General features: G+C 45.7%; 2 protein-coding genes across 3 annotated transcripts in view; both read left to right on the top strand.

Annotated features, from left to right (window-relative positions):
* The first annotated feature begins 667 nt into the window (after positions 1–667).
* Positions 668–5441, top strand: slc39a9 (solute carrier family 39 member 9). Of its 2 annotated transcripts, none has more exons than XM_064316589.1 (7): positions 668–1439; positions 1915–2023; positions 2442–2645; positions 3333–3401; positions 3791–3876; positions 4253–4387; positions 4934–5441. In XM_064316589.1, exons 1-7 carry the CDS (start codon positions 1344–1346, stop codon positions 5165–5167), a joined length of 933 nt encoding a protein of 310 aa, XP_064172659.1. In that variant the 5' UTR covers positions 668–1343; the 3' UTR covers positions 5168–5441. The 2 variants fall into 2 exon arrangements, with proteins under 2 accessions (XP_064172659.1, XP_064172667.1); XM_064316597.1 differs by having other exon boundaries at positions 696–720.
* Positions 5442–9021: 3580 nt separating this feature from the next.
* The window catches only part of plekhd1 (pleckstrin homology domain containing, family D (with coiled-coil domains) member 1), a 10877-nt gene continuing 6447 nt past the window's right edge, over positions 9022–13451 (top strand). The window contains exons 1-7 of the mRNA XM_064318880.1: positions 9022–9319; positions 9803–9896; positions 11310–11399; positions 11855–11931; positions 12057–12148; positions 12866–12918; positions 13244–13338. Of these exons, the coding sequence (XP_064174950.1) occupies positions 9171–9319; positions 9803–9896; positions 11310–11399; positions 11855–11931; positions 12057–12148; positions 12866–12918; positions 13244–13338 (650 nt within the window). The 5' untranslated portion in view covers positions 9022–9170. The remainder of the gene's footprint in view (positions 9320–9802; positions 9897–11309; positions 11400–11854; positions 11932–12056; positions 12149–12865; positions 12919–13243; positions 13339–13451) is intronic.

Raw genomic sequence — 13451 nt, 5'->3', positions numbered from 1 at the left:
ATAAAGTCAAGACGGCTAAAGTTGTATGCTACGGCAAGTGGTATATGTACTGCACCAAATGTACAAGACAGCCGTTTCACTTTCCGTTAACGTAACGGAAATTGTTATGAAATGTTATACATATATATTATTTTAATATATTGGTAATATGTATTGGATTAATTAAGTGCATATACAAGATCTAAAAGTTAATGGTATACCTGATCGGAATCTGATAACTTTGCAGCCTTGAATGTCATGAACATTTATTTTACACGTTCTGTTCTTAGCAGGCATAAACACAACTGCTAGTACGCTAGAGATGTCGGAGTGAGAAAAGTATTACCTATGGGAGGCGAGGTGTCAACTTTGGTAAGTGGCGTTGAAACCATTTTGAATGCACAGGCGCATCATTATTGAGGTTTGTCAAATTCGACAAATCCTGAGTTCGGTCGGATTTTCTGGCCGTTCATGAAAATGTATATATACTGTACAATAGATAATATTTTAAAAGTGTAGTTGCCTAATATTTGGAACTTTTGTAATGGGTTAGAATATTGAGCCCCGAAAGATGGCGACTTGTGGCATCATTGCTGTGCAATAAAATACGATTACTGCACCGAAAACCGCTAGGGAAATGCTTCTGACAGGTCTGTACGTGGCATTTACCAGCATTCTTCGCAGGTCAACCGGAAGTATGTTTTTATACGTCGGAACTTGTTCATAGCCGCTGCACCGTGGGTATGTAGCTGGCTGTTTGTGCAGGAGAACATCGATGTAGTTCATGCTGGGATAGCATTTATTCATTCGATTAAATATGGTAATGTGATGCTGTTTGTTTACCGACCAGGAACTAGATGCTTAGTCGTATAGGCAAATTAATACATCTCGAGACTGAGAAACTAAGACTGGTTAACTAGTGCTAGCTGGCTAATATTGTGGCTGCTCCTGGTTGTGGGTAGCAAGCCCGCTAGCTGCGTCGCGGAGGAACTATTTCATATTTAAAACAGTCAGACTGTTGAAATCGCGCACAAAGAATCGGTGCTTATTTAAACGAAGGTCTAAGTTGTGACCGACTGATCGTGTTTTTGTTTCGAACAAATGTCGCCAGTCATAACATTGCCTACTAGGTAGCTAACTGCGTTAGCTTATAAAAGAACAATCAACGCCATTTTCGCCCCCACGTCGTTTGTTTGTGTTGCTTGCCATCTAACGTGCTAGTCTATAAAGCTAACGTGGCACTTGTTGCTGATTTTTTTAAAACCTAGTTATTCACCATCTGTCTGTATTCAGACTACAAATTAACTAGTAATCGTTAAAAGACATTTCGCGAGTTATTTGTTCAACAACTCTTGGGCGGAAAAATGGACGATTTCAGTTCAATCAGTCTGTTTTCCCTGGCAATGTTGGTGGGATGTTATGTGGCTGGAACCATTCCTTTGGCTGTCAATTTTTCAGAGGTATGTAAAGTATTTTTAAACTGGTTTATGTGTACTGTGCCTCCGGGAATTCTCTCAAATCTTTTTACTCCATGTCGCATGTCTTGGTTGTTTTAATTTTTCATCTACTTTTGTGTTCTCCTTCTGTTGTAACAGTCGGAAAATCCATGTCACGATTAACGTGATTCTTGTCAACAAACACTACATTTTTCACTTCAAATCGACCTAAGGGGCTATCTCAGTTTTGTGCTTATTTTGAACATGTCACGTAGAACTTCTCATGTTCTGCCGATACCCACTTTGTGCAGGTAGACAAGTCTTCTTAGCAGGGAGTCTTATTTCAGTAACTTCAATGATGGATGTAGCATTGAGTAAAACTGTCATGCGTTCTTGAATTTTGGTGTTTGTATGCTGCCGTTGACGCTATACTTACCGCCAAAAAGACGAATATGTTCTTTGGACATGAAAAGCAGACCTCAGTTGCCTTTGCTCTTAGGACAAGCTAAAGCTGGTGACAGTGCTTGGGGCAGGGCTGCTATGTGGCACTGCTCTGGCTGTCATTATCCCCGAGGGAGTCCATTCACTTTATGAAGAGGTGCTAGAGGGTAAGTGTGTGTTTGCGGAGGTATTAAGTGGTGTATGTCTATGAGGAGGTGTTAGAAGGTGTAGGCACGTCTGGAGATATTAGAGAGTGTTTGCGTGCGTGCGTGCATGAGTGCAAGAGAGGGTAGGAATGAGTGTTTATTTACAAGGATGTGTTAGAGTAGATGTTCACGTGTGTGGGTTGAGGAGACTGATGGGAGAGTGTGTATGGAGGTGGTGCTCGAGGGTGAGCGAGTGTGTGTGTGAGAATTTGTGTTATTGTGTGTGTTGTGAGGTACAGGTGTGTGTGTACATGTGTGATGAATTTCTTCATGAGGACTGTCTCTAATAACCGTTCAGACTGCTAATCCAGTTTGCTCTATGGGGACTTGAATGCATGTTGAATTCGGACTGCTGCACCTTGTCTCCGTGCGCGTGCAGGAGGACACTCGGCTCACACGCTGAGCGAGGGGCCGGCCGGCCTGGAGCCGAAGGCCGCTGCGGACGAGTCGGTGGTCGCCGGTGGCGACCATGCCCACAGCCACGAGCAGCTGCACGCCTACATCGGGGTGTCGCTGGTCCTGGGGTTCGTCTTCATGCTGCTCGTGGACCAGATCGGAAGCTCCCACGTGCACAGCACAGAAGGTCGGTCGTCCGTTTTTGTCGTGTTCAGTACTCGTCACTGGTGGCATTTTCTGTCCAACCTAAGGGGCTAAATCTTCACTACAATAGGAGGGGGAAAAAACAGAAGCGCTGAATTGTGCAGTAAGATTATTGCGAAATCATTTAGCATGGTAATGGGTCAGTTGTATGCATTACAAATTCTTAATGGGTATGTGTAAGATTCATACTCGTATTTCTTTTAAGGAATAATCAATACAGAGGAAGGGTGTATGGTTCTCAAGAATGGCAGTGACGTTTGAATCTTCATTTAACCGAAGGTCTGCCAAATGCAGTAATACTTTGTTTTCTGAAGTGGATATACAGTGAGCCTTTTGAGTGAAGCAGTGTGTGCCTAATGTCAAAGCCTGAGGTGTTGAGGTGTTACCGGGATACGTATGTAGTGCACAGTGATACCCTGGACTATATATTTCTGGCCATTAAAAATAGTGCTGTAGCATTTTTATGATGTGTGAAAATTGTCTTCAATTTTTAACTAAGGTGAAAGGAATGAAATATTTATTAATAATACTTCAAAATATCAATGGTGTGAAAAACATGGAATATAAATGCTTGTTAAAACACTGACAGTATAGTATGTCTGTTGGGTCCTAAAAAATTCTAATTTTGTTATTGAATGATGATATGTTATTATTTTGTTTTCCTGTGAAGACCCAGAGTCCGGGAGGGCAGGGACCTCAAAGATCACCACTACCCTCGGCCTGGTGGTCCACGCTGCTGGTAAAAGTGGAAAGGGGTTCGGGGGTGGGGGGTGGGGGGGGGGCTAATAGAGGAAAAGGGGTAAAGAGAAGAGCGATGGGGCAACAAGTCGCATTGAGGTACACAGATAAGGGTGGAAGGGTTTACCGATTGCGAGAAAGGAAGAGGGTTTCTTCATAAAGATAAGCTTATGAGGTATTTGGGTTAAGAAAAGGCTATCTACCATGTGCTGCTATAGTGCTGACTCAGTGTTTTTACGGCTTTAAACTACATCTCCCACTATGCTCCTCCTTTGGCTCAGTGATTAACCCTCTGTGCCCCAATGCTATTGGTTCAGTGATTAAAGCTCTGTACTGTACCCCTGTGCTATTGGCTCAGTGATGAATGCTTTATACTCTGTGCCCCCGCAGCTGATGGGGTGGCACTCGGTGCTGCAGCCTCCACTTCCCAAACCAGCGTCCAGCTCATCGTCTTTGTGGCCATCATGTTGCACAAGGTACAAGCAGGAAGGGTTGGCTTGTTTGTTCTCAACTCTCTGAATCCTATTGCAGTTTTTCTGCTTTGTTGTTTGCAAAAATTTTGTTTATGTAGTCTACATAATTGGCTATTATAAGGATCTCACAAGGTCATCCTCCCCCTTTCCTTTCCAGGACCTTGCCTTCTACTTAAATTTTTTTATTCTGAATTGTAAAGTTCCATAACGCCAATCAAAAGGCAAAAGTCTATAGCCTGAAAGATATTATGAATAGAAGTCTGTTAGGATTATAGAATGGGTTTGTTCACCAATAAACCCGAGGACACTGGAGATGTTTTCCTCTCTGGACCAATGAAAACTTTACGGCCTTCTAACCTGCCCTTCCCTGTGTGGCCAGGCCCCAGCGGCGTTCGGCCTGGTCTCTTTCCTGATGCATGCTGGGCTGGAGAGGAACCGTATCCGCAAGCACCTGCTGGTGTTTGCCCTGGCCGCCCCCGTTCTTGCCATGCTCACCTTCCTGGGCCTCAGTCAGGTACGTATCTAACCCCCCCCCCCCCCGGACCAGCAGCACTTCAGGTGTTCTAGAACAAACAGCCGGACCAGAGTAGCCTCATCCGGCACAGACCCAGCTGGCCCAAACTGGCCTGAGCCGGCACAGACTGACCTCAGGACCTGAAGCTTACATTTACTACCAGAAAGTGGCCGTTAGATATGAGGTACATATTTTAAAAAATATTTTATTGAAAAATGAAACCTAACAAAGCTGGCAGGCTTAGTTGAGGCTTGCTGTACTCATGATTTTGCTTTTATGCATCATGTCATGTTGGACTTTGACATTTTACCGGCCAAAGAGGTGACATCATCGTGGGCCGTGCTGTTCAGTGATGAGTCAGTTGACGGCTGGACATGTATATTTGAGTTTGATTATACCCTGAGCTGGTCTGATGTCATCCTGTGGCTGTGTATCTGCCTGCTGCCGTTTGTAGCTGCCTGTAAAGGCTCCTGTTTCCCAGGGAGCCTGGCCCCACTGCCTCGTCGGCCTCTTTTTCCGAACGCCTTGTCTCCTCCCCCCTTACAGAGCAGTAAGGAGGCCCTGTCGGAGGTGAACGCCACGGGAGTGGCCATGCTCTTCTCAGCCGGGACCTTCCTGTACGTGGCCACGGTTCACGTCCTGCCTGAGGTGGGCGGGATCGGCCATAGCCACGCCCCCAGCGGAGGAAGTGGCGGGAAGGGACTGAGCAAGGTGGAGGTGGGGGCGCTGGTGCTGGGCTGCCTCATCCCGCTGGTGCTGTCCATCGGACACCAACACTAGGGGGCGCCCTGGAGCCGGCAGCGATGGCAAGGGGCTTTCAAGATGGCGGCGAAGAAACTCAAACCACACAGATTTAGAACGTTTGTTGCTCCTCAGTGGGATCACGTGATTTGTCGAATTTGTCCTCGTGGTTCCGGGACCCTGATTGCGACTGGAACCGAAATCCCCTGCCCCGCCTCCTCAGAGAGAGCGTAGGGAGAGGGGGAGGTGGGGGCGGCAGAGCTCAGTTTGTTTCCGTGCATGAATAAAGACCCACGCATATGTGCACACGGTTGACGTGAGGGAGTGTCTTCTCTTCATGAGGAGGGACGAGTAACTGCTTTTACCTTTTAACTTTAATTAAATGCTTTCACGGGGAACTCGGGGTTAGCTTGCTGAAGTATCAGTGGTGTAGATGCCTCTTCTGTTACGGTCTGAGGATCATGGTTATGTCAGTGAAAGTTTAGATTTTGGATTCTTGAGGGGAAATTTTTTTTTACGTTAATAGCAAACAACTGAAAAACAATGGGAGTGCCAACAATGGTGAGATGATCATAGAAGATGGCAGATATCCCATTTAATTTAACAGCTTTAGTGTTTTGCTTTTAGTGGCACAGAGCTTGAAATGAACAAATTACAGAGATTTCTGTACGCCAAGGAATCCGATGGAAGCTCCACCCAACATGCGTTTCTGAAGGTTTGATTGCAGTTTCTTTAAAAAAAAACAAAAAAAAAACTGTAGTGTAAATACAGTACCTCCACTTTAACTGATTGTACCATTAAACAAGAAAAAATCCAAATCTCAGATCCCTTCAAATGAAGTCAGATTTCCAAATGAATGTTTTCCTGGGGATAACTATCTCTTCTCCTCTCTGCATCATTACTGCTGTGGACTTTGGCCTGTCAACGTGGTTAATCCACCAGGACATCTTTCTGTCGTGTTTCCTGTGCTCTTAATATACGGTACCATGTCATGATTTTAGCTTTATCTTCTGTCGAAGATCCAGAGTTGCCAAAATGTTGCCCATTTTCCTGGTCAGGGAGCCATACCTGACCATTGCTCTAGTTCTCCTCAACAAAGCAAAGGAGATCTCATGTAGTCAGCTGTACACCGACATGAAATAAGTAGACTTTAACCAGTATGCTGAAGTACTAATGTACTGTATCTTTTTAAGAATTGTGTTTGTTGTGGACAAGGAGGGAGGACATTAATTTGATTTCTTTAATATGTATTTTTTTTAAATTGAGGGACCAGTATGGGGATGTTTTAGATTTAAAATGAAGAGGTGGCACCTGCCGCTCCACATACCTTTGATCATTGATTCCTCCATGGAAACGGCAGGTTTTACTGGGCGTGGCTTCACGTTAAGGCAGCGAGCTGGCGGCTGACGGCTTTTGAAGATGCGGAAAAAAAACAAAAAAAAAACTGTCCCTTTCAGCCTCAGAAACCAGCGAGTGCGGTTGCTAACGGTTTCCCGCTGGCGAATTCCAGGGGGCTTCGTCCTATTAATATATTATTATTTTAGCTGTTGTTCATTTTTTAATTTCTTAATTTTTAATTTTTCTTCGTCAGATGTAAGCAATAATCCTGTGACACTTACAGCACAGTGGAGTCAGTGAAAGGCAGTGAAGTAGTGTGATGTCCGTGGGTGAGCGGGCCGAAGGCTTTGTGTGGTGGTGTTCAGTGAGGGCTGTGGTGGGTAGTCGGGGTGTGTGTGTGTGTGTGTGTGTGTGTGTGTAGGCCCTGCTTTGAGCGGAGCTGCTGTATATTCTGTACATAGAAATCTTTTTTTTTTCCCCACACAATCAAGTGCTCTCCGCTCTAGGCCTGTGTTGAATCGCCTCCCTGGCGTTGTGTGTGAGGATTTAATCAAACGTGCGGCGGGAGGGGTGGGGTGGGGTGGGGTGGATGGGAGGAACGGTGTGATTTACAGTAACTTTTATTATTAGTCAAAGCTAAAGGCCAGTGTTGTACAGGGGTAGTGTTGTTTATTTTCATGATGATACCTTTTAAAAAAAAAAAAAAAAGAGACTGAACCATTTATGCCCACTACTTCAGACTAGACCGATGTCCTCCTCCCCTCCTGACGCTATCTCCCCCCCCCCCCGCCATGTTCACAACCCGTAGTGTCCGGCAGCGAGCTGGTTTCTCTCACCTGTAAACTGAGCACATCTGAGTGCTTTCCTGCCTCTGTAGACTGTGCTAATGGAGACACTCCTCCCCTGATTTAATTATGCTCCTCCAGTGTCCCACCACAGTGGAGTCTGCTAGCTCTGCATCCCCTGTGTGAGAGCCTCCATCACTCAATTTACCCCCCGCTCCCACACTGTTGGGTTGGGGTTGGGGGTGAGGGTGAGGGTGAGGGTGAGGGGAGGGGGGAGTGCTAATGCAGTATTGCCATTGGGCGAGCGTGTGGTAGAATGGCATACGGAGTAGGGAGAGCGGTGGTGGGGGGTGGGCGCGTCACGATGCAGTTCTTGTGCATCTCTTACTTTTGGGTTTTATTTAACACAGTAATGCTCTACTAAAGGGAAAAGACCTTCCCTCCTTTGCTCACCCCTTCCTGTCAGTAGAAGAGTATCTACCCCCCCCACCCTTGATCTAAGCTATGATCTGGGATGGGGCGGGGCGGGGCGGGGCGGGGCAGGGCGGGCCAGCCTGTGGCCGGGCAAAGGGGGCGAGGTCAGTTGTCAGTTCTTATGGTTTACATGTGATCATTCCACAGGGAGTCTGCCTTATTTTTTTTTCTTCTCTTAATTGTGAAAACTTAACAGTTGTTGCAGAACTATGTGTTTTATGATGATTTAAATAAAGTTTTTTTTAAATAGGTGCAATCTGAAAACTATTGTGTGTCTGATTTTCTGAAATATTCTTAAAACAAGATGGGGTGGGTGAATTGCTTGCAACACATCTGATGAACATGAACATGAAATGAACCTTTTTTAGCTGTACAGTTGAGGATTGTATAATGGACCCTGTTTACTTTCATATGGTTAAATTCCCTTTGGTGTATCTCAGTGTGCAATTAGGACTCGTGCTTGTTATACTCTGCTTCTCTCATAGGGAGTAGTAGAGTATATCTCATCGGATCGATGGAGCGCTCGTATCTCACTAAGTGTTATTATACGCTAATCCACACAGCTCTCTCTCTCTTAACTAGTGTCCGTATGTTATAATTCCCCCTAGCATTAGACATGAATCTGCATTAGTGGATTCACGTGCTGCAAATGCATGCATATGCCGCAGATAAATGTGCTGAAGAGTGCCTTGCATTTCCTTTTAGGATCTAAATGCATTGTGGAAGGGGGCAGGGGTTGCTACCTGCAATAATCTCCATTGATTTGGGCTGATCTGGGTACCACGATCTTGGGGAGGAGCTCTCATTCAGGTCTGTAGGGCAGGCGGTTGCCCTGCCAAGCCCATGGAAAAATGTAATGAGGTGAGTATGGTGAGGAAGAGGAGTTGGAGGACGTTATCGGAACTTCTGCGTGGAACCCTGTGTGCTGCTCACGGGAAGAGTTCAGGACGGTGCCGTTGAGCCTTGGGCTGATAGACCTTAAACTGCAGCAGTGTTCTTTCTAGACTTCAGAACGCCTTATGTGTGTAAAGATTTAACACTAATGTATATTTGCAAATGTTTCTTATGTAGTACCCCTATGTGTCCAGGGTTTTGCTGGTTCTGCAGGAACAACATTACGTTGAACAGCTTTTTACTGTTGATGAACGTGACTTTTATATATTGACCTTCCCTTACAGATTTAGTCCCCTGCTGCTCTCTCCCTCCCTCCCTCCCTGTCTCTCCCTCCCTCCCTCCCTCTCTCCCTCCCTCTCTCGGGTTTTATATCCTCTCAGTCCGCCTCTGGCTGATGGGGTTATTGGCAGCCGTGCCGTTCCGCCTGGGTGGTTTATCGGACTTGTTTGACGCCGTTTTTTTTTTTGTTTTGTTTTTTTTTTTTTTGTGCTGCTGCTGTTCTATTTTTACCACTTCGTTTGTTCTCCTGTGTCCGTGAAACGGCCGAGGCCATGTTCTCCTCCCGGTCCTCGTCACTGCTGCACTGGACGGCCATGGAGCAGGCCGACTCGGACGTGCTGGACATCAGCACCAAGGTGCAGCTGCACGGCGTCCTGTGGAAGAAGTCCTTCGCACGGCCCTCCGCCAAGTGGTCCCGCAGGTAAGACCCGCCTCCCCGCTGTCACTCAAACGCACCCCAGCCCAACCGGGCACTCCCTGAGCAATGCAATTACAGTACCGATAACTGTACCGTACTCTACATTAGAGGATAGTTAGACATTAGGCACAGTTAGATACAGTACATTTGAGATCACTGTTTCCTGCTGCTATTTTTCTACTTACAATTACATTGAGACACACTTTGTCTGAAGGCTTGGTGTTGTTTAATTTGCATGCATTCCATTACATTATAGAATAATATTATATAGTAACTGAGCACATAAATGCATCAGGTTTAATATTGTACAGTTCAACATTGTGTACCTAATAATTTCTAAGCATCAGAAATTCTCTTGGGCAACATATTCATTGTGTGTATATATATATGTGTGCATGTGTGTACAGTATGTGTGTATCATGCATTTGTATCTTTAATGTAACTCTTACAATATCATCTGCTTCTCTCTGCTTGGCTGTTTCTTAGATTTTTCATCATTAAAGACAGCTTCCTTCTCTACTATGCAGAGAATGAGAAGAGGAACTTTGATACAAACCGATACTTCAACATCCACCCCAAAGTGAGTGCGTTTTTCCTGGTGGAGTCCTGTTGGTTTGAGTGTCAGGGACACAGCGCAGATGGAATAATATATCTGAATGATGACGTACCTTGATGCTGAGTTTTGTGTCGCTTGCTGGTGAAATGTCATATGTTTGGGTTTAAAAATATGTGCCAGTAAAATGTAACGATGTGCATGTTTGTGCATGCAGTGTGACCTCATTTGGCCTGCTTTGGATGAGTAAGAGTGACGAGGCTGAACCCTCCTCTCTCCGAAAAGAAGATTCCACCTCGCATGTAAAATGACAGACTGCTCCCGTCTGTAGAGTATGAGCGGTTTGTGTCAGTAATGCTGAGGACAGAAGGATGAAAATCGATGTGCAAATCCGTTGCGAAAACAAAATGGGGCCCGAGAGCATCGCCTGTGCCCCTGGCAGGGGAGGGCGCGGCGGGACGGGAGCGGGAGAACCGCCCGTTTCCTGAGAACTGCTGGGTCGAAAGATGACTCCGCAAATGTCAGTGGCGATGATGTTGCCATAGAAACGTGGTCGGTGACTCAGGATGCAGTTTATATACTGCCTGATTGCACCCAGCACGGAGAATGCTTTTCTGATGACTTATAATAATGCTATAGTGTGCTAATTGGAAAATATGCTACTAATAATGTTAAGGTTTGCTGTTTTTTTATAGCTATTATTGCATGCGTTTACAGAATTGCGCAACTATGAAGGACAATGAGCAAAGAGACTGTAATGCCATGAACACCCCTTCCAAATGTTCTGGCTCAGTTGGTAGAAATTTGGCAAGCTGCTTGAGAAATAAAGCTGTTCCTTAAAAACGTAACGAAATGTGATTGCCAGAGGTGTGTAAGTACTGAAAATTTCCAGGTTCTCTATAGGATGGGAAAATGAATCCGCTTAACACACAAGGAGAACATCCCCAAAAATAGGATAATACCAAGATTTAAGAAAAGATTATAATAAACAGTTTTTTATTGCAAAAAATATACCCATGACAAATTCAACACACTACATACACTCAAAATACTTCAATCAGATTTAAAAATGGAATCAAGTAGATCAGATTTTTAAAATGTACCTGTGATTCTGCCTTGATCTGACAACATTGTTTACTGTTTCAACTTAATGCTGTATTAGTAGTATTAATAAATTGGCATGTTAGCAGTTTGAACAGGCAGCTTGGTGAATGTAGTCTCCTCCCCTCCTTCTGGTCTCTTGCCAGTGTCTTGTTCGTGTCTTTGAGAAAGGATAGAACTTTAATTTGTTTCAGTTTTTTAAAGCTAAAAAAAACAAATTTCTCTCAAGGTTCACTAGTCAAATTTGCTCTTTCCCTAAAGGGCCATTGTGCTCCTTTATCTTCCTAAAGTACTCCTTGAATTGCTCATCCATCTCTCTTTCTCTTTGGGACGCTGCAGGGAGTGATCCCCCTGGGGGGGTGCGTGGTCACCCCTAAAGAGGAGCAGGGAATGCCCTTTGCCATGACCATCACCCACGAGGACTTCACTGTGAGTTCTGTGCCACCATGCCGAAGGTGCCAGCGGGGTTGTTGTTACTTCTGCTGCTTACAGTATGATCGCTGTCACTCTTTCACTCTGTAAGGACCAGACCTGGGTCAAATACGTATTTGTTTTGGATTCAGATACTTTTCTACGCTCTACTGATCTTGTCTGGTGTATTGGAACCAATGAAATTCTCTCAGAAAGCGCAAACCTCGCCTTCTGGTCATATTGGCAGGCTCACTTACACCAGGCAAGATCAATAGAGCACAGAAAAAGTATTTGAATCCTGAACAAATACGTATTTGACCCAGGTCTGCTAACAACGCAGAAGCTTATGATTATGATGATGATGATGATGATGATGAAGGTAACAGATTTGTCATCCTCGGGTGATAGAGAGTGACGGTGGTGTTTCCTCCATCTTTTCTTCTCCATCCCTTTCCCGGTTTCCGTGTCTCCAGGGCGACGTCGTCCTGGCGGCTGACTCGGAGTCGGATCAGGCCCAGTGGGTGGAGCTTCTGCAGGAGTCGGGAAAAGTGTAAGCCGTTGCATTCTGGGAATTCACCCGGGGAGAGAGCGCGAACGTGAATGAGAGTGGCGCCTGTACTTTATCCGTGACCTCTGACCCCAGGCTTGCTCTGATCTGTGTTTTCCCGCTCTCAGCACCTGGAAGAACGCCCAGCTCGGAGAGGCCATGATTGAGAGCCTGGAGGCACAGGGGCTACAGCTGGCCAAGGAGAAGCAGGAATACTTGGGTAAGATGAGGCTGGTGGACAGTACCTGCGTTAGGTGATACTGGGATACAGGACCCACAGTAGGAGTGTTAGGAGTTCCTGTGTTAAGTGATAATGATGTACAGTACCTGCAATGGAACATTGAGAAGTACCTGTGTTAGGTGATAATGGTGTACAGCACCTTCAATGGAAGTGTTAGGAGTACCTGTGTTAGGTGTGGTGTACAGTACCTGCAATGGAAGAATGTGTAGTACCTGTGTTAGGTCGTACCAGTGTGCACTACCTGCAATGGAAGTGTTAGGAGTACCTGTGTTAGGTGATACTGGTGTACAGTACCCACAATAGAAGAGTTAAGGCTGGGGTACACCTCACTGTGTATAGCGTATGAATACACACTCTGCACACTGTTGAAAGGTTTCATTCTGCGAGTCAGGTCAGCATCATGTACGTACTCTGTTATCAGGTAGCTGATCTGTATGGAATGTGTAGGAACACCCATCTGTCATATTATCAAAGGCATCCAATGAATTTGTAATCAGATCTGAACTTACATGTGATGCATGCTGGCTATGCTCTTTCCTTTGCCTCAATGTGGTAATATTCCACCCAGCTTAGTTTAACTCTCTGTAACACAGCCAGGATCTCTGTACCACACACACTGGCTGTGAGTGAGGATGAAATCTGTCTTTGTTACCGAGGGCGTTGGGAGGTGACGTGGTGCTGTTCCCCTGTCCCCAGATAAACTGATGGAGGAGACTGAGGAGCTGTGCCTGCAGAGGGAGCAGAAGGAGGTGAGCCGTCACACTGACGCCCTCACACTGATTTTGGTTGAGTCTCTGCACTCACACTTTGCTAATGACCAAGTCCTGTATTTATTCAGTAGCCTTCCAGAGTTAATGCTGAACTTTGGCATGGTGTGCGTGTGTGTTTGTGTGTGTGCATGCATGTGCGTGTGTGTGCATGTGCGTGTGTGTTTGTGTGTGTGTGCATATGCGTGTGTGTGTGTGCACGCGTGCGCGCGTGTGTATGTTGTGACTGTGTGTGCGTGTGTGTGTGTTATGACTGTGTGTGTGTGCGCGTATGCGTGTGTGTGTTGTGACTCTGTGTGTTGTGTAGGAGCTGGAGCGGCTGAATCAGGTGCTGGAAGAGGAGAAGCAGAGGTTTGAGGAGGTTGTTTCTGAACTGAGGACGGAGCAGGACCAGATCAAAGTGTAAGAGAAACGTCCCCATAGGGACGGCGGCGGCTAATGCAACCGCTGTCTGGGTTGTGTGTGCTCTTTTTAGTGTATAGACCGTGACCATTACAGTTACAGCATACCCAAGG

The sequence above is a fragment of the Anguilla rostrata genome, chromosome 1, assembly GCF_018555375.3.
Source record: "Anguilla rostrata isolate EN2019 chromosome 1, ASM1855537v3, whole genome shotgun sequence".
Classification (NCBI taxonomy): Eukaryota; Metazoa; Chordata; class Actinopteri; order Anguilliformes; family Anguillidae; genus Anguilla; species Anguilla rostrata.
The sequence above is the reverse complement of the archived record's forward strand: the minus strand, read 5'-3'. Positions and strand labels throughout refer to the sequence as shown.

Bases quoted from the DNA above. Each gene is read 5' to 3' on its own strand.
- slc39a9 (XM_064316589.1), top strand. From the start codon at position 1,344: ATGGACGATTTCAGTTCAATCAGTCTGTTTTCCCTGGCAATGTTGGTG. The intron at 2,024-2,441 runs GTAAGTGTGTGT...GTGCGCGTGCAG, and splicing joins TTATGAAGAGGTGCTAGAGG to GAGGACACTCGGCTCACACG. The intron at 2,646-3,332 runs GTCGGTCGTCCG...TTTCCTGTGAAG, and splicing joins CCACGTGCACAGCACAGAAG to ACCCAGAGTCCGGGAGGGCA.